A 25,626-nucleotide genomic window follows, 5' to 3' on the forward strand; every position below is an offset into this window, starting at 1 on the left:
TTCCGTCTGCCACCCAGGGAGAAAGTGAGCCGGGCTCAGAGCTGGAAAGGGCCCCAGAGATCACAGGCATAGAAACTGAGGCCCAGGGACGAGACAGGATGTGCCCAGGGAGACATGGGACCCAGGCTCATACCCTGCATTTGTGCTTGTGTTCCCTGGAGAGAGGGAGGGACTGGACTACCTGGGGTTGGGGGCAGTATGCCACCCCAATCCCATGACCTCCCCTAAAGAGCAGAGACATGACTGCTTGAATTTCTCCAGCTGCCCTCCCTGGCTACACCTGCCCTGCCCGAAGGACCCCTCCCCACTCTGCCTCTCCCATTCAGCCCTTCCCTCTCTCTTCCTTTCCCTTACTCCTTCCTCTCTTCCTCCAGCTTTACACAGTAGACACAGTTCCTAAGAACGGTAGCCTCACAAAATCTCATGGTTGGGAGGTCCTCCAGGCCAACCCTCTGCCTGGGCAGAAGCCCCTGTGGGAGATCGTCAGCCTCAGGTGGCTGGGTTCCTTCCAGGGATGGGGAGCTCACTACCCCCACAAGCCCGTCCCTTCTGTTGCTAGGCAGCTCGGACCCCAAGAAATTACCAACTCATTTTTAGTTCCAAGTCTGCCTGCCCCAAAATTCCACTCATTAATCTTAGTCCAATATTTAGGAAAACGTACATGTCTGCTGGGGCCTGGGGATACAGAGATGAGATGAGAGTCTGTCCTCACGCCCAAGGGACCGCAGACCACAGGGGAGGCAGACAAGGGTACGAGGTGACAGGTTTTCGGGTCAGGGAATCATGGTTGTCCTTGGGAGGTGTCCTAACCTTCCCGCCTCCTGGGGCAACAGACAGATCTCTTCCCCAGGACATCTTGAGATGCTCTGGTGCTAGTCAGACCTGGGTTTGAATTCCGGACTCATCATCTATTAGCCATGACCTTGGGCATGGCTAGGCCTAGTGTCCTCCTGTATAACCCTGGGATAATGGACACGTGCCCCCGTGGGAGGATGGAAGGAAGGGTGCCTAAAGCTCTTGGCACACAGAAGGGCTCCGTGAATGGCACTGTTGCCATCATCGTTGTTTATCCTGCGCCCCGAGATGGAGTCAGCGGTTAGCACATCTGCACTCAGCAAGTTCAAACTTTGACCTTCAGAGCGGGACTTCACAGTCACCCCCAAGTTGGAGTGAGCAAAGGACTTTTGAGAATGGGAATCTGTTGTCTGCCTTCTTGTCGCTTCCTCTCAGAAAGGAGGACCGGAGTCACTGCGCCCGGAGAACCACCGGCGGCATTAGGACCCCAGACGCCTTAGGGCGCATCTCTTCCACAGAGATCAGGGAGCAGGTGGCCTTCGCACGGAAGAGATGTCATCTGCTCTTGTATGGCCTCTTCTGGAATCTGAGGGCTGTAAGGAAGCTCAAAATGTCTCATTGAATACCCCATCTCAGTGCTTGGCGTCAGGAGGGTCAGGACACTAAAGACGGACGCAGGGGCCACTGTGTCCCCATCCAGCCCTCACGGCAGACACAGTTCAGCATTTATGGCTCTCTTCTTCCACTGAGTGTGGACTCAGACTCACAGTCACCCTCAACTCGGGCTCCTCCACATGAGCAATAGGAGTTCCTCAACCAGTCTTGCTTTACAGCAGCCCACGCAGGCTTCCTGAAGGAGTCAAGGGGAGAGCACGTTCCAGGTGTGGATGGGGAAGGCCCTGTGCTCAGTCCTCCTGCCCTCCCATCAGGGGCTCAAGAGACAGAGCAGGCGGGGCTGGTGTTGAGTAGACTGGGGACAGGGACCGGGCGGGAGAGGAGGAAGAAAAAGGCCGTTGGGAGCAGAGGGGGCTGTTGGGTGAGCTGGGGGCCAGGGCAGGTTCCTGCCGGGGGTCTGGGCCCTTCGCCTGAGGATGCCTGGAGCTCAGGCTCACCTGACATGTTGTTGCAATAACATAAGCTCGGGAAATTCTTTACAATTGTAGCGCTTGCTTCTCATGCCATGTATCAGCCCCTCAGAGCGGCAGATTCATCCAGGTCCCCTGCTTTTGCCCTGCTGTCCTGAGCCTATGTTGGGGGCAGGGTGTATGGGAGGGGGCTGGGAAATAAGGCCAGGCACCACCTCATGGCATCACTGCCCTGCTCCAGAACCCTAGTGGCTCCCCATCACCCTCGGCATGATGGGCGAACTTTTAAAAGCTATTATGCCTGTGGGGGCGCCTGGGTGGCTCAGTTGGTTAAGCGACTGCCTTCGGCTCAGGTCATGATCCTGGAGTCCTGAGATCGAGTCCCACATCAGGCTCCCTGCTCAGCAGGGAGTCTGCTTCTCCCTCTGACCCTCCTCCCTCTCATGCTCTCTGTCTCTCATTCTCTCTCTCTCAAATAAATAAAATCTTAAAAAAAAAAAAAATAAAATAAAAGCTATTATGCCTGTGAAAGCCTCTGTGAAAATCCCTGACTACAAAAGCTGCTGAGGACCCCTGTAGCACCCCCCTCCTTGGGCCACCCTGGGCCTTGTAGGGCCTCAGGCCATCTGCAGTGCCCCAGGGCTCCAGGGAATACAGCTAGAAAACCCCTGGGATAAAATCCCCAGATTCCTCCATCTGGCGCCCAAGGCCCTTCCCCCCCCCGCCCACCCCCACCCCCCTGCCACTGTCACCGTGCCATCCTCCCCAGCTCCCTGTTTCATGCCACCCAGCCCAGAGCTACCTTGATCCCTGGCCCCATTTGCCACCCTGCTCGCTCTGCCTGGAAGCCCCCCCACCCCGCTGGATCCCATCACACTCCTTAGTTGATCCATTTCTCCCATTCTTCTAGGAAGCCCTGCCACTCTGTCCCTCCTCCTCCCCCCAGGGCATCTGGCTCCCCCTGAGCCTCGCAGCACTTCCTACCTTTTAGCATGGTTATTTATATACCTGTCTGGCCTCCCTGTTAGCTGGTAAATTCCTTACAGGCAGAAACTATCTTCTTTATCTCTGTCTCCCTGGCAGTTCCCAGCAGGGTCTTGAGCAGAATAGGGACTGAGTAAATATTTACTTGTTGAATATCTTTATTGAGTGCTTTATTGAGTATTGGGCAGTCAGGCTTCAAGGTGAAAGGCCCTGCCCTCAGCAAGGCTTCGGTCTGAGAGAAAGCAAAACCTGGAAAATGACAGTCGCCATACAGAGAAAAACGCAGAATGTGGGAGGCAAGCAGCTCAGAAGTGCCTAACCCAGCCTTGGGGGTGGTCAAGGAGGGCATCATAGAGGAGGTGACACTCGGGAGAAGTCAAAGGACAAGCAACACCTACCAAGCAGAGTGCATGGGGAACAGCATCGCAGGCAGGGGGAACAGAATTGCAAAGGCACAGAGGCAGGGAGCATGGCTCTCATGCCCAGACTGGCTTGGAATGTGCTCTGCCGCTCGGTGGCCCAGACCCAAGTGTATGAGGTGGGGAGTGGGAGATGACTCAAGAGCAGGTAGGGATGCACAACGCAGGGCACTGTAGGAATGAAACACTCCTGAGGATGTTGGCCCGGGGAGCAGGATAGAAAGCATCCCACAAGGAGGAGGAATGGGCTGCAATGAGGCTGCGTGGTCCGTGGGGGAGGCGGGAGCTCTGAGACCTGGGCAGGGTTTTTGTCTTCTCTGAACCTCAGTCTTCTCACCTGTAAAGTGGGTGGTTCCAATCAGAGAATCTTGAAGACCCCTGACCTGCTCTGGATTAGAAATGCCCATGGAGCCTCAACTAGACGACTGCCCATCAGTCAGTCAGTGTGGCACCAAGAGAAACCAGGTACAAGAGGGCCTAGGCTTTGAGGGGCCGTTAGGGTGGGGCAGAGCAGATCAGGAGGGTTCCACGGGGGCGATGGGGGGCACCCCAGAGCTGGGGTCCGTGAGAACATTCAGTATGGATTCCCATATCTACTCTTCACCACACCCGTATATAGGTGGGTTTTGTTGGCCCCATTTTGTGGGTGAGGGATTTGAGGCCCAAAGATTAAGTGGCTTGATCTCCCCCCAACTGGCAGGCAGATCCCATCACCCAAGGCTCCCACCCTCCACCCCACCCACCCATGGGAAACTGGCCCAGGCCCTGCAGTCACCCTGCACACTTTGTCGTTCTTCTGTCTCGGCCCTGTCACTACCCTATGGGGCAGAGCAGGAAGGGATGGTTAGATGGTTAGAAGGTTAGAGGGTTAGAAGGAGTTCTTAAGGTGACCGGCTCTGTCAGTTTGCCCAGGACTGAGGGGCTGTCAGTATGAAACCCATGACACGAAGCAAACCAAGACAGATGGGTCAGACTACTCATCTGCAGGTGGTAAACTGAGGCCCACGTCACTCCTTGCAGGTGGCAAATGCCCTGGTTCCCAAATTTGCCCCACCTCCAGTACACACATATATTCCAGCCCAGGGGCCAGCTCAAGAAGGGGCCTCCCTCCCCAACCTCCCAGTTCCCAAGGCCCCAAGCTGGGGGCCACCAAAGACTTCCTAGGGAAGGCCCTAGATAGTTTGTAACTGAGTCAGGGAAACCCAGCCAAGGCTCAGCCTTAGGACCATCTTGGGCTCCTCCTCCAGGTCCGGATGCCCAGACTGGCTTGGAATGTGCTCTGCCCCTCGGTGGGTGGCTCTCTCCTCCCCAACTGGAAACTCTGGACTTTGGCTCCCAGGGCCCAGCCCTGCTGCCCCAGCAGACGCCCCACCCCGGAGTCTGACTTCCGAACCCTGTTCTGCCATGAGATCTCTGGGACTGTGAACAAATTACCTTCCTGTCACTAGGCCTCCCTGAAAACAGGATCGGAGGAAAGTCCACCTCTCGGGACTGTTGTCAGAACATCAGAGATGGTTCGCGTACACATGCACTGCGGACGAGCCTCAAGTCCTGCGTTCATAACAGCACCCTCCACCAGAGCGGCTCTGGAAACACAGCTCAGTCAGTCCATACGCCGGGTCCTCAACTTCCAGGTGCCAGTGCTCCCAGGAAGTGAGGCCGGGGCCAGGGAAATCAGGAGGCCTGATGGGGGCCTGGGGCAAGCCTCTTAGCCTCTCTGAGCTGTGGTTCCTTCATTGGCAGAAAGAGAGATGTTATTTCCTGCATTTATTGTGGGGACAGGAGTGACACACTTAGCCCAGTGCTTGCACTCCACAAGCAGCCTCTAAGGATGAGCCGGGCCCCCGAGGAGCTTGCCCTGCCCTTCGTGGCCCTTCTGTGCTCTGCAGCCCTGACCCCCAGACCGGGATGGAGTGGGCTGCAGGGGTGATGGAGTTCCCCTGCTGTCCCCGAGCCTGCCCCCTCCCAAGGCCCAGCTCCAAACCCACCCCCACCCAGGGCAGGGAGACACATGCTGGAGACACACGCACACGCACACACGCACATGCGCATACACTCTTTCTTTTTCTGTTGTTTGCGGCTAATTGTTTATTAGGAGATGCAGGCGACTGCGCCAGTGGGAAGGCTCAGCTTGCTCCGCTATAATTAGGATAATGCACGTTAGTCATTTAGTGTAACTCGGAGAGCAGCCCCTCCCCCGCAGCTCCTGCTGCAGCTCCCAGGCCAGGTGGCCCGTGTACCCCACCCCTGCCCTCTGCCCACCTCCCTGCCCCATCCTTCCATCCCCCCCACCCGGCACCTGCCAGGCTGAGGTGTTCCTCCCTCCCCCCCTTCTCCCTCTCCTGGTTTCTTTCTCTACCTCCCCTCTTCTCTCCTGACTCTAGCTCTCTCTCTCCTTTTCCCAACCACCGCCCCCCGCCCCCCCCCCCGGGCTTCCTCACCCTTGCCTCATTTCCACTGTCGCCCCTCCCCAGCCCTCCTGGGAGCCAGAAGCAGAGGTCTGGGCAGGTTGGCCAGCCGAGGAGGTCAAGCCTGGGTTTCCAGGCCCTGGGCAGGGGCAGTTCTAGTGTAGGGTGTGACCTCGTGGGGGCCCGCCTCCCTCAGGCCTGCTTCCCTGGAGGGCGCCCTGCTTCTAGCTGCCCTCCCCTCCCTCCTCCCTGCTCGAGGCCCGAGGACCTGACTGGCAGAGCAGGGCTCTGTCTGCAAAAGCCCCCTCCCATGAGCACAGCAGTGGGACTCCTTTGCCCTATTCCCCCATGCACCTGTGGTCTTCCTGAAATCCCAGAAACAGTGGTGTTTGGAGCGAGTTGGGGTTCTGGGGGGTGTAGGTGGGGAGATCCTCCATCTCACACGGCCCGAGGTGGACAGGGCAGCCGAGTACCAGGGGCTACTCCAGTAGTTTCCTTTTGTTCTGAGCCCCACGGCCACTAGGAGTCTCCAGACCTGACCGCATATGATCCCCCCACCCCTCTTCCTCCACCCCGGAGCCCCCCTCCCAGCCCTTTCTACCACAAAGGGGACCTCTCATCAGGCCCATTACAGCTGGGCAGACTGAGGTTTGCCCTCGCCCTGAGAGTTGTGGCAGGGGGCAGAGGTGAGGATGGGGTCCCCTCTGGATTTTCAGAAATCAATAAAAGAGCTGTTCCCCAGGGGTGAGGGATGCTTGCCTGGAAATACAAAGCCTCCTTGTCTTCACCAGCCTGTTTGAGCCTCTGGTCCCCATCCTGAGTTCACAGATGCAGACAGACTGACAGACACACACTCACAGCTCTGAAGGGCAGGCCCCCAGAGCAGGCACTCGGACGGGGGCCAGGGCCACTGCGCATTCTGGAAGGGACAGAGCTTCTGTCCCTGAAGCTGATAACCCCTCCTCTCCTGGACTTGCCCAGCCCAGGAACCCTGCCTCTGTGCTCAGGTTTCTTCAGCCCAGGGTCACCATCCTGACTCCCCCAGGAGGTCTGTCTCACCCCCTCCTGGGCTTTCCTTTCTCCCCCTCCCTCTCTTCATGGGCCCACAGACTCTGTACCCTCTGGCCTCACTGGTGTAGCTTACAGCATCCCACAGAGAGAGAGCAGAGGCTGAAGGGGGAGGGAGGGAGTGGGCCCAGCCAGGCTCTCAGGACCAGGAAACCATTCCTGGAGTCGCTTCCCTCTGGCTCCGAGGCTCCGGGGCTGGCAGGAAGGTGGCCCTGGGGCCAGCAGGGAGCCAGGACACAAGAGCCCTGGCTCCAGTGGGTCTCCGATCTGCTGTGCTGCGTACTGAGCAGCTCTTTCCTTCCTGGCTTCAGGTGCCCTGGAGAAGGACCAGGTGGTCAGGGCCAGCAAGCAGGGCCCTCCCAGCGGCAGCACCTTGGGGGTTGTGGCTGCCTGAACCCCTGGGGCCCTGGCCCTCCTTTGGGCCCTTGGGAAGCCCCCAACTTAGCTGAGCTCCTAGCCCCTGACTTAGCTGAGCTTGGTTCTTTCTCTTCTCCACCAGTGGGTCCTCCTCCCCTCCATTCTACCACCTGCGTCTCTCTGATTTCCTTCCTGATTCTCGAACATGATGGGTCACAGCTGGTGGAGGGAAGGATTTTAGGCTGAGGGAGCAAAAGGAGTGGCCCAGTTGGGATAGCTGTCCCGGGACGGGGGAAGGGCGGGGTGCCTGCAAGGGGAAGATGCGTACGGATCCTGTGTACGTGTGCATGTGTGTGTGTGTGTGCGCGCGCACACGTGCATCAGCAGGCACGACCTCCCAGGGCCCCCTGGTACAGACCCAGTGTGTGTGCGTGTGTGCATGCGTGTGCAGCAGCAGGCACGACCTCCCAGGGCCCCCTGGTACAGACCCAGTGTGTGTGCGTGTGTGCATGCGTGTGCAGCAGCAGGCACGACCTCCCAGGGCCCCCTGGTACAGACCCAGTGTGTGTGCGTGTGTGCATGCGTGTGCAGCAGCAGGCACGACCTCCCAGGGCCCCCTGGTACAGACCCAGTGTGTGTGCGTGTGTGCATGCGTGTGCAGCAGCAGGCACGACCTCCCAGGGCCCCCTGGTACAGACCCAGTGTGTGTGCGTGTGTGCATGCGTGTGCAGCAGCAGGCACGACCTCCCAGGGCCCCCTGGTACAGACCCAGTGTGTGTGCGTGTGTGCATGCGTGTGCAGCAGCAGGCACGACCTCCCAGGGCCCCCTGGTACAGACCCAGTGTGTGTGCGTGTGTGCATGCGTGTGCAGCAGCAGGCACGACCTCCCAGGGCCCCCTGGTACAGACCCAGTGTGTGTGCGTGTGTGCATGCGTGTGCAGCAGCAGGCACGACCTCCCAGGGCCCCCTGGTACACACCCAGTGTGTGTGCGTGTGTGCATGCGTGTGCAGCAGCAGGCACGACCTCCCAGGGCCCCCTGGTACACACCCAGTGTGTGTGCATGTGTGCATGCGTGTGCAGCAGCAGGCACGACCTCCCAGGGCCCCCTGGTACAGACCCAGTGTGTGTGCATGTGTGCATGCGTGTGCAGCAGCAGGCACGACCTCCCAGGACCCCCGGTCATTCATTTGTTCATGGCTCTGTGCTGGGGGCCGGGGTAAAGGAAGCAACCTCGCAGCAGGCTGGTCACCCCCAGTCAAAGCAGCAAAAGGCTCAGGCACAGCGAGGAGGGGAGCCGGTCGCTGGGTTTCGGGGGATCCCTGGGCCATGACTCAGGAGGCTGTATGGGTTCCGTTCCGTGACGAGGACAGTAACTCCCAAACAAAAGCTGACATTTAAAAAGGCTGACTGTGGGGGCGCCTGGGTGGCTCAGCCGGTTAAGCGGCTGCCTTCGGCTCAGGTCATGATCCCAGGGTCCTGAGATCGAGCCCCACATCGGGCTCCCTCCTCAGCGGGGAGCCTGCTTCTCCCTCTCCCTCTGCCTGTCTCTCTGCCTACTTGTTCTCTCTCTCTGTCAGATAAATAAATAAAATCTTTAAAAAAAAAAAAAAGGCTGACTGTGTGCCAGTCCTGGCTGAAGGGCTTTGTGGGTCATCTTACAACACGTGCATTTCCTTTTCACCCCCTGGGACAGTTTAGGAAACTGAGGAAGGGGCATGCTCAGCTGCTGCTCGCCCAAGCTCACACAGCTGATGAGTGGCAGAGCCCATCTGAGGGGAGCCTTCCTGACCCTCCGTTTTGGGGTAGGGACCCTGCCGTCCCTGCAGCTAAGAGGGAGTTCCCCGGTAGACGCAGGAGGTGACCTGGTGGCCCATCACCGGTGCTCCTGCGGTGAGCAGGCCTCGGGGAATTGAGGCAGAGTGGGGGACGGGTGCCCCTCCCACTGGCCCCTCCCCAAGCTTGTTCCAGCCAGGTGTCGCAGGGGGTGTGACAGTACAGGGAAGCCACCTCCCCAGGATTTACAGCCTCCAAGGAGGAGAGCAAGAGCCACCTGGGGGCTATGGGCTTCTGGAAGCTTCGATTGCTTCCAGCCCGCCCTCCACGACCCATGACGGGAGTGGTTAGTTCTCATACACACTGACTGCTCCCAGACCAGCCGAGCCTCCAGGCACACGGGGCCTCAGTGTGGGGGTTGAGAGGGGGACAGCCCCACCCTGACAGAGCTGCCTTGGGAAGGGGTATAGCAAAGTGGGGGAGGGAGGGACAGTGGGGCTCAGGGGGAGGGTGGACAGCCCAGGCCCCAGACCTCAGGGAGGCCCCCATTCCTATGCTGGGCTCCTCCTCAAAGAGGTGGTTTAGGGCAGCCCCAGCCTTGGGTGGGGACATACCTCTATGGACCAGCCTATATGGCATCTTTGTCAACTCGGAGAAAGACAGAAGCATTTCTGCACTAGGCGCTGGGCTTGATGAACAGAGCCTGGGGCTGGGTTTAATCCCCTGCTGGCTCCCTGGGCCCAGCATCTCTGTGCAAGACCCAAACTATTTCCCAGGATGTGGAAGCCCTGTCCTAGCAGATAGGGGAGGGCAGTGTTCGGGGCCCACTGGGCCCAGCTGTCACCTCCCCTTTATCCCGCTGACCCCGGCTTGGTCCGGAACCCACCAGACTCCCTGCACACATGGCACCTGTCCACGCCTAGGTCACCCATGCAGCAGGCAGGGCAGGGACTATCCGCTTCTCCCCGATGAGGCCCAGAGAAGGGAGGACACCGCCTGAGGTCACACAGCAGATTTGCCGGAGGTGTATTTCAGGGCCCCCCCAAAACTAGTACTCCTTCCAGCCTTGTGCCACTTTTGAACTCCCTGGGACGCTCTGCTCCACGCACCTATCATCTCTGTACTTGTCCTTTTTAACTTGAGAGACACTGACAGACGACCTGCCGTGAGCTGAACAATGCATCAAGTGCTAGAGAAAAGCGGGTCAGCACTTCTCTCCTCAGGATGAAATAACCAGTAAGTGTTGAATGAATAAACAAATGAACACTGAGCACTGACTCTGTACCAGCAATTTGCTTATTTAATCATGACAACATTATGAAATACGTTCTAGGATCCTCATTTTACAGGTGTGGAAATTGAGGCCCAGAGAGGTTAAGTAACTTACCTAAGTTCACACAGCGAGGAAGTGTCAAAGCTGGGATCTGAGCGGGGGTTTGTGTGGCCCCCCCAACCACACAGGTACTTTCTTTCTTTTCTTTCTTTTTTTTCCCAATATCCTTTAAAAAAAAATCTTGGAATAGCTTCAAACACTTTCCTTCATTTTTAATGACATTTATTGTTTCCTTTCTAATTTTACAAGCAATACATGTTCATTGCAGACAACTGGAAAATACATCAAAGCCTAAAGTAAAAAATAACAATCACCCATAATCCCCACCCCCCAGGTATAACCACCATTAGCATTTTGATGTCTTTCCTCCCAATGTCTACATCTTTTTATGTAAAATTGGTATCACACCGTATAGCCAGTTTTACACCCTTCTTTGTTTAGTTCAAACTATTTTGTGAGCATTTTCCCATTGGAGTCAATATTTTTTTTGAAAACTAGATCTGTAATGGCTGCACACATCCATTCTTAAGCATTTGCTTTTATTTAACCATACCCTGCTTTTGGCCATTTAGGTGTTTCTAATTTTTTACTAATAAATGTAACATCACAGTGAATATCTTTTTACATAAATCTTTGAGCTGATGTCTACGCACGGGACTCCCAAAGGGGAGTCCCTGGGACAAGGAGCATGAACAGTGTCAAGGCCTTTAAAGCATATTTTGAAAGTGCTGTCTAGAAAATTGTCTAGTGTACCCTCTGACAGTAAGTAGGGTGTGCGGATGTCCCATTCCTTAAAACCCTTGCTAATACTGGTATCACTAATTTAAAACACAAAAACAAACAACCTCCCTCAGCCTCACTTTGGCACCCAGCTCCGTGGTACCTGGTATATTGGTTGATGATTCCCCGTTTTGCTGATGGGGAAATGGGGCCTCAGAAATGGCATGCTTGCCCTGGGGAGATCTAACCCATTAGCCAAGGAAGAGCAGGACTGGAACCCAGGCGCCCCTCCTCCTGGCCAGAGCCCTCTTCCAGGCACCCTCAGAGGGAAGCTTCCTTCCCTGAAGCTCTCCTGGGCCAGAGATGTTTTCCCCGAAGTCCCACCCCTGCTGTGGGCCTAGAGGTTTGAGCTGGGGGGCGGAGGGTCACTGCACAAAGGCCATCCCTGACCTCTTGACAGTGGACACATGGACCCTAGGATCCTTGCCACCTGCAGCAACCGTGTCTCTTGCGGCCTCTCATTCATTCCTTCATCCATTCATAGATTCGGCGCTTGTATATGCCAGACACTGTTCTAGACTCTGGGTCCTTCATCATCCACTGTCAGCAACATCAAATTATGCCATACAAGTCACAGCCTTCAGTGTCTCCCAGCCCTTCCTGCTTAGCACTGTTGTTTTCCAAAGCCTGTGATAACAAGGCCTGGGATGCTTGATAAAGATACAGACGGTCAGGTCTCTCCCCTGGTGATTCGGATTGTGTTAAGCCTGGGTCCAGCCCTAGAGTCGGTTTGCTCTTGTTTTGTTTGCTCCTGCTGAATCTTACATTCAGGCAAGTTCAGCCGAAGGATCCCCCAACACTGACATCTGGTGTGGCCCTTGCAGGCGCACATGCACACACACACACACACACACACACACACACACAAACACGTGAGTAACCAAGCCCGCTCCCAGCACAGCCCAGCGCCCTCAGGCCCTACTAGCACACCCTGCCGTGTCCCTCAGCCTCAAACTCACCAAAGCTAATGACAATCTTTTTTTTTCTGATTTGCCAGCGATTAGTTTTAATTTGGGGACAATTAGAGGTAGAAGCAGGAGGTATCTGATCTTGATTAGAAGCAGGGAGATGGCCAGAGGCACCCCCATTCCCAGGCTGCCTGGCTCTAGCCTCCATGTAGATTATATTTTCGATCGGTTTGGGGGGCGGGGACGGGGGCTGGCCTGTGTGCCTGGAGAGAAATTGGGAAGGTTTTGTGGGGGTGGCCAGAGGCCCCTGCTGTGCTCCCAGACACCAACAGCCAGCCTGAGATGAGAAAGGAGGGCCTCTGGCCTGCACAGGTGCCCCAGGCCTTATAAGAGGGTAGAAGGGAGATCTGTGAACCCAGTGTCTGCCCATATCCCAGTCCAGCTGGAAAAGCAAAAGCATAAATAAGTAGGTGCCTTCTGGTGTTGGGGTTGGCCTGAGAGGTCTCTGCACAGGTGAAGGGGCACGTGGGCCGGCGTCCTGCCTGCAGGGGGCATTCACAGAAGTGACGGAGGAAACAGTTCGATGGTCATTGGCAGCTCATACTCACACCAGGGCCACGCTCCAGGTCAGTCGGGGCCGGGGCTGGACAGAGCCAAGGAGTAGCAAAGTACCATCCAGGTGGCTGTGGGGAGAAGCAGTGCCAGCACCAGGCATGGAAGGATGAGGGGACCCCACACCCCATCTTCTGTCTTCTTCTCTTGGGTGCTAGTGGGTCCAGTCCAATGCCCTTGTACACAGGGCCAGTGAAGCTTCTATTCACGCCATCATCTCTTTCTGGAACAAGAAAGAATGAAGGCTGCTGCCTCTCAGCTGAGCATAACCCCGAAGCGGCCCTGGGTTGGTGCTCCCCAAGGGGCTGGGCAGATTCAGGCCCAGGGAGGTCGTGGGGGAGGATTCCAGGAGGATGGGAGTGCGGGCTGTGGCATCCACAGGCACCCCATTCTTAGTTACCACGCTGTAAAGAGCTGGGTGTGCCTTCCGGGGTTGTGGGAAGGAACTTGCTCGGATCAGCTGGGAAGGGTCACATGCGAGGTATGGTGTCAGGAAGGGGCTGGGAGTGCCTCGGCCACCATCATTATCCCTGTGTGCAAGACCCGCGCGACCCCAGCCCATCTTTTTCCCCTGATACGGTGTCTCCTCTCATTGGGGAAACTGAGGCTGTGAGGGGCACACATAGCCAACCCCCTGTGTGAGTCTGCTTGGGCGGCCCTCCCAAAGCGCCACAGGCTGGAGGGCTAAAACAACAGACACTTGCTTCTCAGTGCTGGAGGCTAGAAGTCCGAGGCGAGAGGGTCAGCGGGGCGGGTTGCTCTGGGGCCTCTCTCCTTGCCCTGCAGATGGCCGCCTCCTCCCTGCGTCTTCCCGTGGCCTTCCCTCTGCGCGTCCGTGTCTTGATCCCCTCTGCTTGTAAGGACACCAGTCATATTGGATTGGGCCCCACCCTAGGGACCTCGTTTTACTCTAATCCCCTCTTTGCAGGCCCTGTCTCCAAACACAGCCGCACTCTGAGGTCCTGGGGGTCAGGCCTTGCATGAATGAGTCGGCGTGGGGGTCACAATTCAACTCATGACACCCCTCATGCGCCCGAGAGGATGCGGAGAAGCCATTTCTAGAAGGAGAGGATCCCAGGGCTGGGCTCAAATGCCTCAGGAGGCCCAAGGCTGTGTACACAGAGGGGAGCCCAGCTGCTCCTCTGTTGGGAGCCGCTCCGGGGGGGAGCCGAGGCCACGGCAAGCCTGGTGTGCAGGGCGAGCAGGGCCCAGGACACGAGAGCGGGAGGTGGGGGCCTGGAGGGCAAGTGCGCTGGGGAACAAGTGGAGCGGGGTGAGGGGCCAAGCGTGGCCGGGGTTCAGAGCCAAGCCTGAAGACCCGCTGTGTGTGGGCTGCCTGGTGTGGGGCCTGAGGGGCAAGTGTGCTCCAGCCCGGGTTAGCAGCTCTCCCTCTGTTGGGGATCCAGGCCGCCAAGTCCCCCCGTCACGCCCCTACAGCACCTCAGATCCGTGTAGATCTTCCCCTCCCCCATCTGTGGTCCTTCCTTCCCCGGTCGGGCCCTGCTCCATGCCGAGATGCAGGCCAGCGTGCACACTTGCACACACACCCAAGCGTGCACACACCTTCCCACAGAGCATCCCTGAAAACCTGACCTGTCTGCCGACAGCTCCGCAGGTCTCACCTTCCTCCCTTCCAGCCCCCGCCACCCCAGAACTCTTCCAGGGCCTCTCCCACGTCCCTGGGGAAACCGAGGCCCAGAGAGATCAAGCAACTCCTTACTCAGGCTCCAGAGTAAGTGAGCACAGGAGAACAGGGGTTAGTGCTGCAATCTCAGAAACACTCGCCTCCCCCACAGCGGAGGCCTCAGGGCCCCGGAGGAGAGAATGACTCACGGTGGTGACTGGAGGGGGTGTCGTGTGTCACGACGACATAAATACAAAAGCCGTAGCACCCTAATACTGTCTCTTCTGGCTCCCCTTTCTGAAAGCAAGCTGTTTTCTTAACACAAGTCGCTCCCCCTTTCAGAAACTCAGATTCCTTATCTGCGAGGCTATGGCCCTGCGCCAGGCCCCCTCCCCCTGAGCGGCCACCCAGTTGCCTCTGCTGCAGGAGGAGGCGCTCCTACCCCACACGGCAGCCCCGTCAGTGGTGGGCAGCTCACTCCGAGAGCCCCACTCATTCCACAAAAATCTACTGAGGGCAGAGGGGTGCGTGCAAACGTGGTGTCCAGTCCCTTCCTCCGTGCCCCCATCTGCTGCCCACCTGGTGGTTCCTGCCCCCACTAGGCCTCCCAGGGGTCCAGATGGCCCACCGTGGGGTTGGGACAGTGAGAGAGTCTGAGGGAACTAAGCGCCACTCAGCAGCCTCTGGGGACGGTAGGCAAGGCAGGGTCGGTGGTAACGATTTCGGCAGCCCCGTCCTGTGCACCCCGGCTTGGGGGCAGTGAGTGCTTCCAGCTGCAGCAGCTGCCCTTCTCCAAGCCCAGCGGGACAAGCACGGTGGCCCTCCCCATCTCGGCCCTGGCCATCCTGCCATACAGAGCAGTGCCCCCCTCCTCCCCCTTGGCCTCTTAGCCAACATCCCTGTGAAGGAGCCAATGTCACTCAGTTTCTGATGTGGGAACCAAGGCCCAACGTGGGAAGTAAATGGCCAGCGAGTGTCACAGGGAGAACCTTGAACTTGAGTCTTGAAATCTTTGCCTGCTTCCTGCTGCTTCCAAAGCAGTTGGCTGGCTCCTTGTGCCCTGGCTCAGATTGTTACCCTGGACCCCAACATGTGTGACTTGGGCCAGCCTCCCCCACACCCCGATGGCAGGGGTACCTCGGAGACTCCTGGGGTAACTGTGGGGTGGGGATTCCAGCCAGGAAGGCTCTCCCCAACTCTCCAGACATCTTCCTGTCCTCCTCTTGAACTTGGCTGCCCTCCTGTACCCCACCACTGGCAGCCGGTGTACCTTGCAGGGTGCAGAGCATCCAGGGGGGAAGGTGGCCCAGGAACAGAGTTCTCCTGGGAATGGAAGAAGCAGTCTGGTGGTCAGAGCGTGGGCTGCACCCCCATGGGTGGTCTCCCCAGCTGGTCCTAAGGGCCGCTCAGAGAGAGCCCTAAGTAGGTACATGAGACCAGGTGCCACTCCTCTTAGATCACCTGACCCAAAGGGCCAATGCCCTGCCCCAAGCCAAATACCTCTTTTTTTGAATGAGGAAATTAAACCACAGATTTAAAAAAAAAAAAAAAAAAAAAAAGGACATAGACACCAGAGCCACAAGAGTCTCCAGAGCTGGGAATTTTTAGTTCATTGCCTTTATGAAGAATTGGCTATGAAGGTTTGTAGAACTGTCAAGGTTTCATTGATGGTGATAAAATGATAAATGTGCATCAACTGCAAGTAAACACTATAGCGTTGATTAGGAGTCTCCTCCTTGGGACACAGGTCCGCACAAATCACTCAGCATAAATCAGCCATGATTTGTTGAAGGCTTGCTCAGTGAACGGCCTCACAGATAACTAGCTTCCATACAAGACAGGATGAGAGGTTCCCTCTGAGAAGGAAAATCCCAGGAATTGAGGTCATATCCTGGAGGGCTTCATGGAGGAGGTGGCATTGGAGCTGGCCCGCAGAGGAAGATTCCTACCTGGACGTGTACAGTTAGGAAAGAAGAGGATTTGAGTCAGGGGGCACAGCATGAGCAAAGGAGGGGAGATAAGGTGGCATCGGCGAGTGCTAAAGCCAGAAGTTGTCCAGTTATGCTGGCAGCGGGGACTTGGAGGGAGCAGTCCTGGGGAAAGGGGAGCCTGAAACCCCATTGTAGAGGACCCTGAGGGCCACACTCAGGCTCAAGGTGAATTTGGATTGTGTTTTGTAAGCAGAAGGGAGAGATTCTTTCATAATTCTAACAGACGGTGGCATTGTGTTGCACAGTTGAGTTTTCTTACTTGATTCTCGAAAACAGAACAATGACAGCACCACATCCTTCAAGATCAGCATTATTATTATTACCCTGATTTTTAAAGGTGAGGAAAGTGACTCGGGGGTCCATGGAAAGATCGAGAACTGCTTCTCAAACCTCAAACCCCCACATCTTGTTCCTTCCTATTCCTTGACAGTATCCAACAGGAGTTGAGCCAGCAGCAAGGGGCCAGCCAAGTCCCATTTGTGTCCAGGGCAAACACATCACTCTGCTGCTGTGGAGGGGAGGATATGCCAGGGAGGTGGTTAGGGGGAGAAGGGAGACCCAGTCGTGCCATGTTACGTTGTCATAGCAACAGGATCCAGGCCAGAACTGGGGCAGGGTTCTGGGGATGGAGGACAGGGGTAGCTCAGGACACACTACAGAATCAACAGGTGGAATTGCTAGAATTTGGCAGGGTCCTGCACGGATGTGGGGAGGGGACCAGAGACATCAGATCCAAGGCCCATGTTGGGTTTGGGAGACTGGGGTCAAATTCCCTGTATGTATAGTGACATGGGGGGAGGGAGTAGGGGGAAATAAGGGATATCTGAGGGCCCTGCCCCATCTGAGGCAGCTGGAACAGGAACGGGCTTGGCTTTGAGAGTCAGGTGGCCCTAGGTTCGAATCTTAGTTCTGGCCCCTGTCCCTCACGTGACTTGGGTAAGTTAGTTAAGCACTCTTCACCTTGACCTGTAAGATATAAGAATAGGCTCTCAAAAAAGAGAAATTATTGATAGAAAACGGATTGAATCCAGGGAGATGGTAGAATACCTAGCTGGGAGGATCCATCTGAGGATCAAGCAAACTAATGCCTGCAGAGCGCTGAGCAGGTTGTTTAACGGCAAGAGTCCGAACTTTCCCGACGCCACACTCTGCCCTCAGCCCTTTCTACACACTACTTGGTAAATCTTCACAACCGCACTTAGAGGCAGAAACCCATTTTATCCTCATTTTTCAGATGAGGATGCCCGGGAATAAAACCTCTCTAAAGCCTCACAGTGCTTTGCGGTGGTATTAGGTCCACCCCCATGCTGGGGCAAAAGAGGCAATGGTGAGGGGACAGTTGTCATGCCAGCACAGGCAGGGCAGGCTCGGAGCTGATGCCCTCTGCCGGGTGGGAGGCTGGGATGCCCTGCGGTCCCAGCACAGCCTCTGCTGACCCCTCCGGGCTCTTGCCTCTGTCTGTCCCCAGCCTCCGGCCGCTCCCACCCGGCCAGCCCCAGCCCCCCGGGGCCGCAGGCCAGCCCAGTGCTGCCGGTCAGCTACCACCTGTCACGGACGCGACTGGCCTTCTTCCTGCGGGACGCGCGGCCCCCGCCGCCTGCCGTCGCCAACGGCTCCCTGCAGCGCTCCGAGCCCTTCGTCGTGTTCCAGACCAAGGAGCTGCCCGTCCTCAACGTCTCCCTAGGGCCCTTCAGCACCAGCCAGGTGGTGGCCCGGGAGCTGCTGCAGCCGTCCAGCACCCTGGACATCCCCGAGCGCCTGACGGTCAACTGGAAGGTGCGGGCCTTCATCGTCCGCGCCCGCGTGCCCGCCTCGCAGCCCGTGGCCCAGGTGCTGTTCTACGTGGCCGGCCGCGACTGGGACGACTTCGGCGTCACCGAGCGGCTGCCCTGTGTCCGCCTGCACGCCTTCCGGGATGCCCGGGAGGTCAAGAGCTCCTGCCGCCTCAGCGGGGGCCTGGCCACCTGCCTAGTGCGGGCCGAGCTGCCCTTGGCCTGGTTCGGGCCCCCGGCCCCCGCCGCGCCGCCCGCCGCCCGCCGCAAGTCTCCGGACGGGCTGGACCCCGAGGCCGCGGGGGAGAGTCAGCAGGCCGAGCTCTATTACACCCTCCACCCCCCGGACGCGTCGGGGGGCTGCGGGGGCGCCCGTCGGGGGGCGGGGCCGGGGCCGGGCGCCCGCGCCGAGAGCCCCACCCAGCACCCCCTGCTGCGCATCGGGAGCATCAGCCTGTTCCGCCCGCCCCCCAGGAGGACCCTGCAGGAGCATCGGCTGGACAGCAACCTGATGATCCGCCTGCCGGATCGGCCCCTCAAGCCTGGGGAGGTGCTCAGCATCCTCCTCTACCTGGCCCCCAACTCCTCCTCTCCCTCCAGCCCCAGTGTGGAGCATTTCACACTCAGGTAGGGGGCTTGTGGGTAGAGGGGTCTGCCTTCCCTTCCGAGGTCAAATGCATAGCTCGCTCCCTTTAGGGGTGCGCCCACGCCTGCCTGGCCAGCACCCTAATCCTACCTCTTCCATTCATCGCTTGAGAAACCTCAGGAAGACACCTTATTTACTTAAGCCTGTGTTCTCATCGGCTTGATGACAACAAAAATTTCTGCTCGACCTCTGTAGCTCACAGAAATGTCAGTTCCCACAAGCATAGGTGTCAAAATGATAGAATGGAGTTGGAAGGGCCCTTAGATGTTAGCTGGTGCAACTCTCCCATTTTACAGATGAGGAGACGAGGCCAAAGAGAAGAAATGGAGATCAGAGAGCAGCCCATTGGCTGGGAGCCAAAAGATGAGCAGGAGTCTCGTCCATGTGTCAGGACATTTGCCCAATCCTGGAGATGGGAGAAAACATTTCAGGAGTCCCAGCCTTTTCTACACCCTGAACGGGATACAGTTTACAAATTCAGAAATACCTTAAGTCGTATCAAGGCCCCACCAAAATATTCCCCCCACCCCAGACATCATGCATAGGACTCAAAACATCACCATTAACCTCTAACTTTTTTGAGTTAAGTATTGCCCTCTTTCCTGAGTGTACCACCTTAAAGTTCAGATATTCCTGGAAGGGATAGACCTGATCCAATGATTAATACCTGAATGTGAATATGACTTAAATCACTCATCACAGATTTTGGGCTGCATTAATAGGAGTAGAACATGTAGAATTAAGGAGGTCACAGTTCTGCTTTAGTCAGTATTAATCAGAGCACAGCTGAAGTGTTGTATTTAGTATAGGCCACAACGCCTGTGTGTTGAGTGTCCAGAGGAGGATTGCAAGGGTTGAACCCTAGTTGCAAAGTTTGACTTGAAACTATGGCAGAAAGTAATAATTGGAGGAACTAGAGATTTTAGGCCTGGAGAAAAGAAGATTCAGGGAACACTTGCTTCCCTCCTGCTGTCCAAAGAACTGTTACAATTGAGGTGAAGGAGAGTTGTTCTCTCTTGCCCCAGCAGAACCCATGACTGTTAGACTTCAGCTAAATATAGGAAAGGCATTTCTAGTCCTTAGGGGCTTTCTGAGAATGGAATTGGATGTGTGCGGTAGTGAGTCCCCTGTCACTGAGGTATGCAAGTAGAGATTTGATAAGAACTTGGCAGAGAGATATGGTGGAAGCAATTGTAGCCTCCACGGAGGGTCGGAGGTTTCAGCTACATGATACCAGATTCCCCAGGTTCATCTCCAGCGTTGAGTCCAAGATAATTTACTGAGGTCATTTACTCACCTACTCCCCCTACTCCCAGCCCCAGCCAAGAGGGGAGTGGCCAGCTGGGCAGCCACTGGGACCTAGGCTGACCGTCTCCCTCTCTTTCTTCCCACTTTGTCCCAGGGTGAAGGCCAAGAAGGGTGTGACCCTTCTGGGCACCAAGTCACGGAGTGGCCAGTGGCATGTGACCTCGGAGCTGCTGACTGGGGCAAAGCACTCAACAGCCACCGTGGATGTGGCCTGGGCCCAGGGCACCCCACTGCCCCACTGGTAAGCACCTCTGTCCTCTCTGCAGGACAGCACCTGAAGGGATGGGGGCATTCTTGATGGAGGAAGCCAGGCTGGCAGAAGGACAGGCGCTCAGGTGGTGGGGACTCTGAGGTCCAGGCTGGGGCACCTCAGGTGGCTCAGAAGGCCCCAGCAGGCAGGCTGCCGAGGAGGGCTGGGGGCCCCACCAGGGATTTCAGAGCTTCTGGGCTGCTCCCAGCCCTTCCTCCTGGGCTCTGCTTCCTGCCCCTACCCTGCAGGGAAGGCCAGGGGCCCCTGGAGATCCTGCAGCTGGACTTTGAGATGGAGAACTTCACCAGCCAGTCGGTCAAGCGGAGGATCATGTGGCACATCGACTACCGCAGCCCCAGCGCCCGGCCTGACCTGGAGCGGGCGGTCACTGAGTTGACAGTCATCCAGCGGGATGTCCAAGCAATCCTGCCCCTAGCCATGGTGAGCGGGGTGGTGACTGGCCAGTGGATGCATGCGTCTGTCGCGGGTGTGTGTGCGTGACCGGCATGTGCCCCGCTGAGCGTGCATATGGATCGATGTGTGTGTACATGTGGGCCTGTGCCCGAGAGTGTGAGTGCCTCCTGCACCCAGGTGTGCCTGTGAGTGTAGGGGTGTGTGTGTGTGTGTATGTGCACGTGCACTCACTGGAGGCAGGCGGTGCTCTGTGCCTCGTGCTGGAGTAGGACAGCAGATGCTCAGGGGGACAGAGGTGGAAGAAGTCACTGATGGAGAAGCCACTCAGGGGAGGCTTCCTGGAGGAGGTGGCCGTGCAGTTGAGCTTTGAAGGACATGTGGAAGGAAGGGCTCATACAACCAGAGACGGTGAGGAGGGTGCTCTAGGCAGGGGATCACGCAGACAAAGGTGTGGTGATGGGAATGTGAGTAGTTTGTTCTAAGGTGCGGTGGATGGGGGAAGGGTGCCATGGGGTGGTAAGGCTGGAGGGATCGTCGGCAAACAGCCCAAGGGTACCTGGAATGGCCGGGCAGATGTGTTGGATGCAACTCCGTGAGTGCGGAGGAGCATGTAAGGCGTCAAAAGAAGATGATGGGGCACTGGGGAAGGACTGTTTCCTGGCAGCGGGCTGAGGTAGACCAGAAGGCTACTGCAGGAGGCCAAGTGAGCAGAGTGTCTGAGAAGACTCGTGAGACTGAGTGGCTGCACCTCTCCGCACATGTGTGCAGGGGTCCCCAGGGGAAGGCTGCGCATCTGAGGAGTAGGGCAGCCAGGTGCCTGGGCCTTGGCTGGCGTGTCCTGGGAGAGCAGAGGACCACAAGTGTCCCCACTCAGCAGAGCCCCACCCTTCCTGCAGGACACCGAGATCATCAACACGGCTATTCTGACTGGCAGGACAGTGGCCATCCCGGTCAAGGTCATCGCCATCGAGGTGACTGGCCTCGTCCTAGATGTCTCTGCCTTGGTGGAATGCGAATCTGACAATGAGGACATCATCAAGGTGGGCTTCCTGGAGGTGGGGACCCTGAGAAGAAGGCCTCAGACCTTCAGGGGGAGTGGAACTCCAAGCCAGAGGGGAATTGGCATCCCAGGCAGCTTCCTGTTGCAGGCAAAAGGAGGAGAAACGTGGTGGGGCAGGGAGGTGCCAGTGGGAATAGCTTCAGGCATCCGTGGCTGGTGGGGGTGAGGAAAAGCCCCGGGTACTACTGGTCCTGGAGGGCTTCCTGCAGGAATATGAAAGAGACCATTTGGCAGGCAGAGGGGAGAAGGCAGTGTTGACAGCCTGAGCTCAATCCAGTGCAGCAAGTGATGATTGAGCCCCTGCCTGGACAGACACTGGGCAAGGCAACTGGGCGGGGGGGGGCCTCAAGGACACACCCTGACACCCTGAACCCAGGTGCTCGTGCCCAAATGGAGGAGATTCAGCTCAGAGCGGAAGCCCCAGAAGCATGGAGTGAAGGTTGTGTAAGAAGTTAGGCCAGGAGTGAAGGTTGTGTAAGGAAGGACCCGCTCAAGGCACACCCCCCCCAAATCCTCCAACTCCTGTGGGCCCCTTCCACAGCTCCCTCGCCAGAGACCCACTCTGGGCCCCAGGTCCTCACAGCCCAACAAACAGGACAGCCGTCTGACTCAAATGACCCAGTTTGCCACCTCCCCAGGAGGGCCTCCAGATTTGCCCCTTCGGACAGCCGTCTCAGGCAGTGGGACAGACAGTGACGCAGGGCAGTGGCAGTCCTGGTGTCAGTGTGGTGGGTGAGCTGTTTATCAGGCCAGCCTCCAGCAGGTGCCCAAATCAGATGATCAGACAAGGGTGTCTGTTCCCTGAGCCTGTAAATAGCTCAGCCTGAAAGAGAGCAGGAGGAGTGGGCCGTGGGTGTCCTTCTCCCTCAGGCTAACTGGGGCTAGCCTGGGGTGTGTGCACTCTCTCTCTCCACACTCTGCCCCAGATCCCTCAGGTCTGGGGAGCTGGAGCCTCACCTCATCCCTCCCCCACCCAGGAAGAATGCCCCCCAGGTGAGCCAGAGCAGATGGCTTGATGCCACACCCCCATCCCCTGCAGAGTAGAAGCCTTGCCCAGGCCCCTGGGGCTTTCCAGGGCTTGCAGGCTGGGACAGGAAAAAAAAATGGACCTGCTTTCAAAGGCCCTCATCCAGCATCTGCCTCTGCCCCCCAGACTCCCCCACTCCCCACCTCCGGCCTCAAAGTGGACCAGAACAAAGTCTTGACTGCTTAGATACCAAAGGGAATTCACAAAGATTCTAAATGGAATTTGTTTCCACTCTCAATGAAATACACTCAGGTTCTTTATGGAGTTTGCAAACACTCCGAATGGAATTTACCAGCCTTCAGATGGAATTCTCTGCCTTCTGAAGTGGGAAATGAGCATTTCTGGCGGGGCTGCTCTCCCACGTTCTACCACCCCCATCCGAGATGGTTAAGGGAGCTAGCAGGAGTTTGGGAATAGCCAGGGGCTCATCAGAGATGAGCCACCGCGCCGGCACCCTCCCTGCCCCCCACCAGAGCCTTCAGAATGTCATGAGCCCACCAGCCGCATGATTAGACCCTCCCCAAATGCGAGGGTGTGCACCCATGGGCGTGTACCAGCAGGAACACCTCAATGCATTGCACATGAGATTCACTCCAGAGTGTGCCAGGTACATACTGGGCACACTTGACGTATACACACCCACCTACATCTGTCCTGAGTACTGGCACAGGTGTTCCTCGAGATGTGTTCGGCAGGTGCGTGGTCATCCAAGGAACCTCTAGGAATATGAGTTGGGGTCCTGGTGGGCATGCATTTGTAAAAGCTGCACCCACTGGTAGCAGCCATCCACCTGTCTGTCCTAATTTTTCCTCTCCCCATCCCCACCTCCACCCCTGGCTAGAACCGTCCCCGCACCTGAAATGAACCAGCTGCTTATTTTCCTGCGGCCGCAGGGCCAGATGGGCCGTGGAGGAATCATGGGTTCAGGACATGCCCCTCTGTACTGTGGAGGATGCCACCAAAAGACACCTCTGCCAGAGCACCAGCCCAGGGGCCCCTCAGCCTGAAGGCTCCTCTGAGGTGTGGTCTGCCCCATCAGAAACAGTCTCCTGTAGTCAGGTGCATGGTGGCTCCTTGCCAGGGAGGAAACACCTCCCATAGAAGCGCTGAGAGATGATCTGTGAAGAAATAATGGGAACAGGGACACCCAAAGCTGACACCTCCCAGGGGAAATAAATCTGGTGCCTCCCCCCCCCGCCCCCGCTCCTCTCTTTCAGCCCACAGGAGGCCCTGTAGGGCAAGCCGTGCCAACCAACCTCCTTCCCCCTCCCCAGGTATCCAGCAGCTGCGACTACGTGTTTGTGAGCGGAAAGGAGTCGCGCGGGTCCATGAATGCCAGGGTCACCTTCCGCTATGACATCCTCAGTGCCCCCCTGGAAATGACAGTCTGGGTCCCCAAGCTGCCCCTGCACATCGAACTCTCGGACGCACGCCTCAGCCAAGTGAAGGGCTGGAGGGTGCCCATCCTCCCCGACCGGAGGTACAGCCTTCCACACACAGTGGATACTCGGCATACTCACAGGTGGACACAGCCCTGGCCCATGGTCTGATCCACATATGTGTGTAAGGCCCTAAGTGTACACAGGCTGCAGGTCGGTTGGGCAATCAACAAACTTTTATTGAGCAGCTACTGTGTGCCAGGCACTGACGGGTGCTTGAGACATGGGGTGAGTGTGGCCAGGGCCTGACCCAGCCAAGCTCTGGGTCTATCAGGGAGGCCGTCCTGTACGTGCCACAGGACACAGTAGACACAGGAAGCCCTCTGTGCGGGGAATCAAGTGACGCAAAGGAGAGAACCGCCTCTTCCTCTAGGGCAAGTCAAGGCAGGCTTCCTGGAAGAGGTGACTCTTGGCTAAGTCTTAAAGAATGAGTGGAAAGGAGTTGGCTGGGAAGACAGGGTGAGAGAGTAGCCAGGCCACAGACAAAATGGAGCAGACATGCAACACAGAAGCACATACACCTATATACATGTACCTCAGCCTGTGCACACCAGGGGCACACTCGTGAGTGCATCAGCCCAGGCATACTCACACCAGGCTCCCTTGTTGGGGGGGACCTCACACACCTGAGTGTGCATCTCTGGGGCATGCACTCCACTCGCCCCTCACTCTGCTGCTGGAGAGGGGAGCCGGCAGGGCAGAGGGAGGAAGAGGGGTGGGCAACTAACAGGGGAGGGGCTGGGCTGGGGGAGAAGCCGGTGGCCAAGGGAGAGCTGGGCTCAGTTCAATTCTACAGAGATGAGGAAAAGCCAGACCGTGTGGATCAGAGCCTCTCAAATTTGAACGTGCACATGAGCTCCCGAGGAGCCTATTAAAGTGCACATTCTGATCCCGTGGGTTTGGGAGGGGGCCTGTGATTCTGCCCTGGGCCCAGCTCCCGGGCCAGCTTTGAGTCACGAGGGCGTAGTGAACTCTGAAGGGAGACAGGCTGGGTTTAAATCCTGACTGCTGTTTCCAAGCTGGGCAACCTTGGACTACTTACACAACCTCTCTGTGCGCCCCGTTTCTTCATCTGCAAATGGGCACGTTGACACTTACTTCAGCGTGGTTGTGAGGATGGGTTAACCCAGGTAAAAGAGCCCCCTGTGAATGGATATTGTGGTTGTTTGATCCATCCACAGCAGTAGCAAAGCACGAGCCGTGTCCTTGGCTCGCTCTTCCAGAGCATGCTCTCCTGACCGCGGATCTCCTGGTTTTAGCATCTTCGGCAACCTGGATAGGCTGAATTTCCCGAATCATCCAGTCCTGGCTCCCTTTTGCTTATTGGTGCTTCCCTCAGTTTACCTCTCTCCTCTTGGGTTTTCCTATAAGCAGCAAGAGGAACCAGGCCACACATTCCACGCGGTGCCTGGAAATCTCCTCAGCCAAATATCCAAGTGCATCACTTCCAAGTTCTGCTCGCCCCCAGCTGCAAGGGCACCCCCCAGCCAAGCGGTCTGGCCCTCTGAACAAGGAATGCCTTCGCTCCAGTTTAGAGCGGAGAACAGGGCCAGGCGCCGGCTTAGCGCTGAA

The 25,626-nt window shown here is 57.2% G+C and overlaps 1 protein-coding gene across 1 annotated transcript in view; it reads left to right on the forward strand.

Moving 5' to 3' along the window:
* The window catches only part of TMEM132E (transmembrane protein 132E), a 54,053-nt gene that overhangs the window by 23,707 nt on the left and 4,720 nt on the right, over positions 1 to 25,626 (forward strand). The window contains exons 2-6 of the mRNA XM_036086698.2: positions 17,559 to 18,537; positions 19,959 to 20,105; positions 20,363 to 20,555; positions 21,425 to 21,568; positions 23,890 to 24,095. Coding sequence (XP_035942591.2) covers positions 17,559 to 18,537; positions 19,959 to 20,105; positions 20,363 to 20,555; positions 21,425 to 21,568; positions 23,890 to 24,095 — 1,669 coding nt within the window. The remainder of the gene's footprint in view (positions 1 to 17,558; positions 18,538 to 19,958; positions 20,106 to 20,362; positions 20,556 to 21,424; positions 21,569 to 23,889; positions 24,096 to 25,626) is intronic.

The sequence above is a fragment of the Halichoerus grypus genome, chromosome 2 (genome assembly GCF_964656455.1).
Source record: "Halichoerus grypus chromosome 2, mHalGry1.hap1.1, whole genome shotgun sequence".
NCBI classification, from domain to species: domain Eukaryota; kingdom Metazoa; phylum Chordata; class Mammalia; order Carnivora; family Phocidae; genus Halichoerus; species Halichoerus grypus.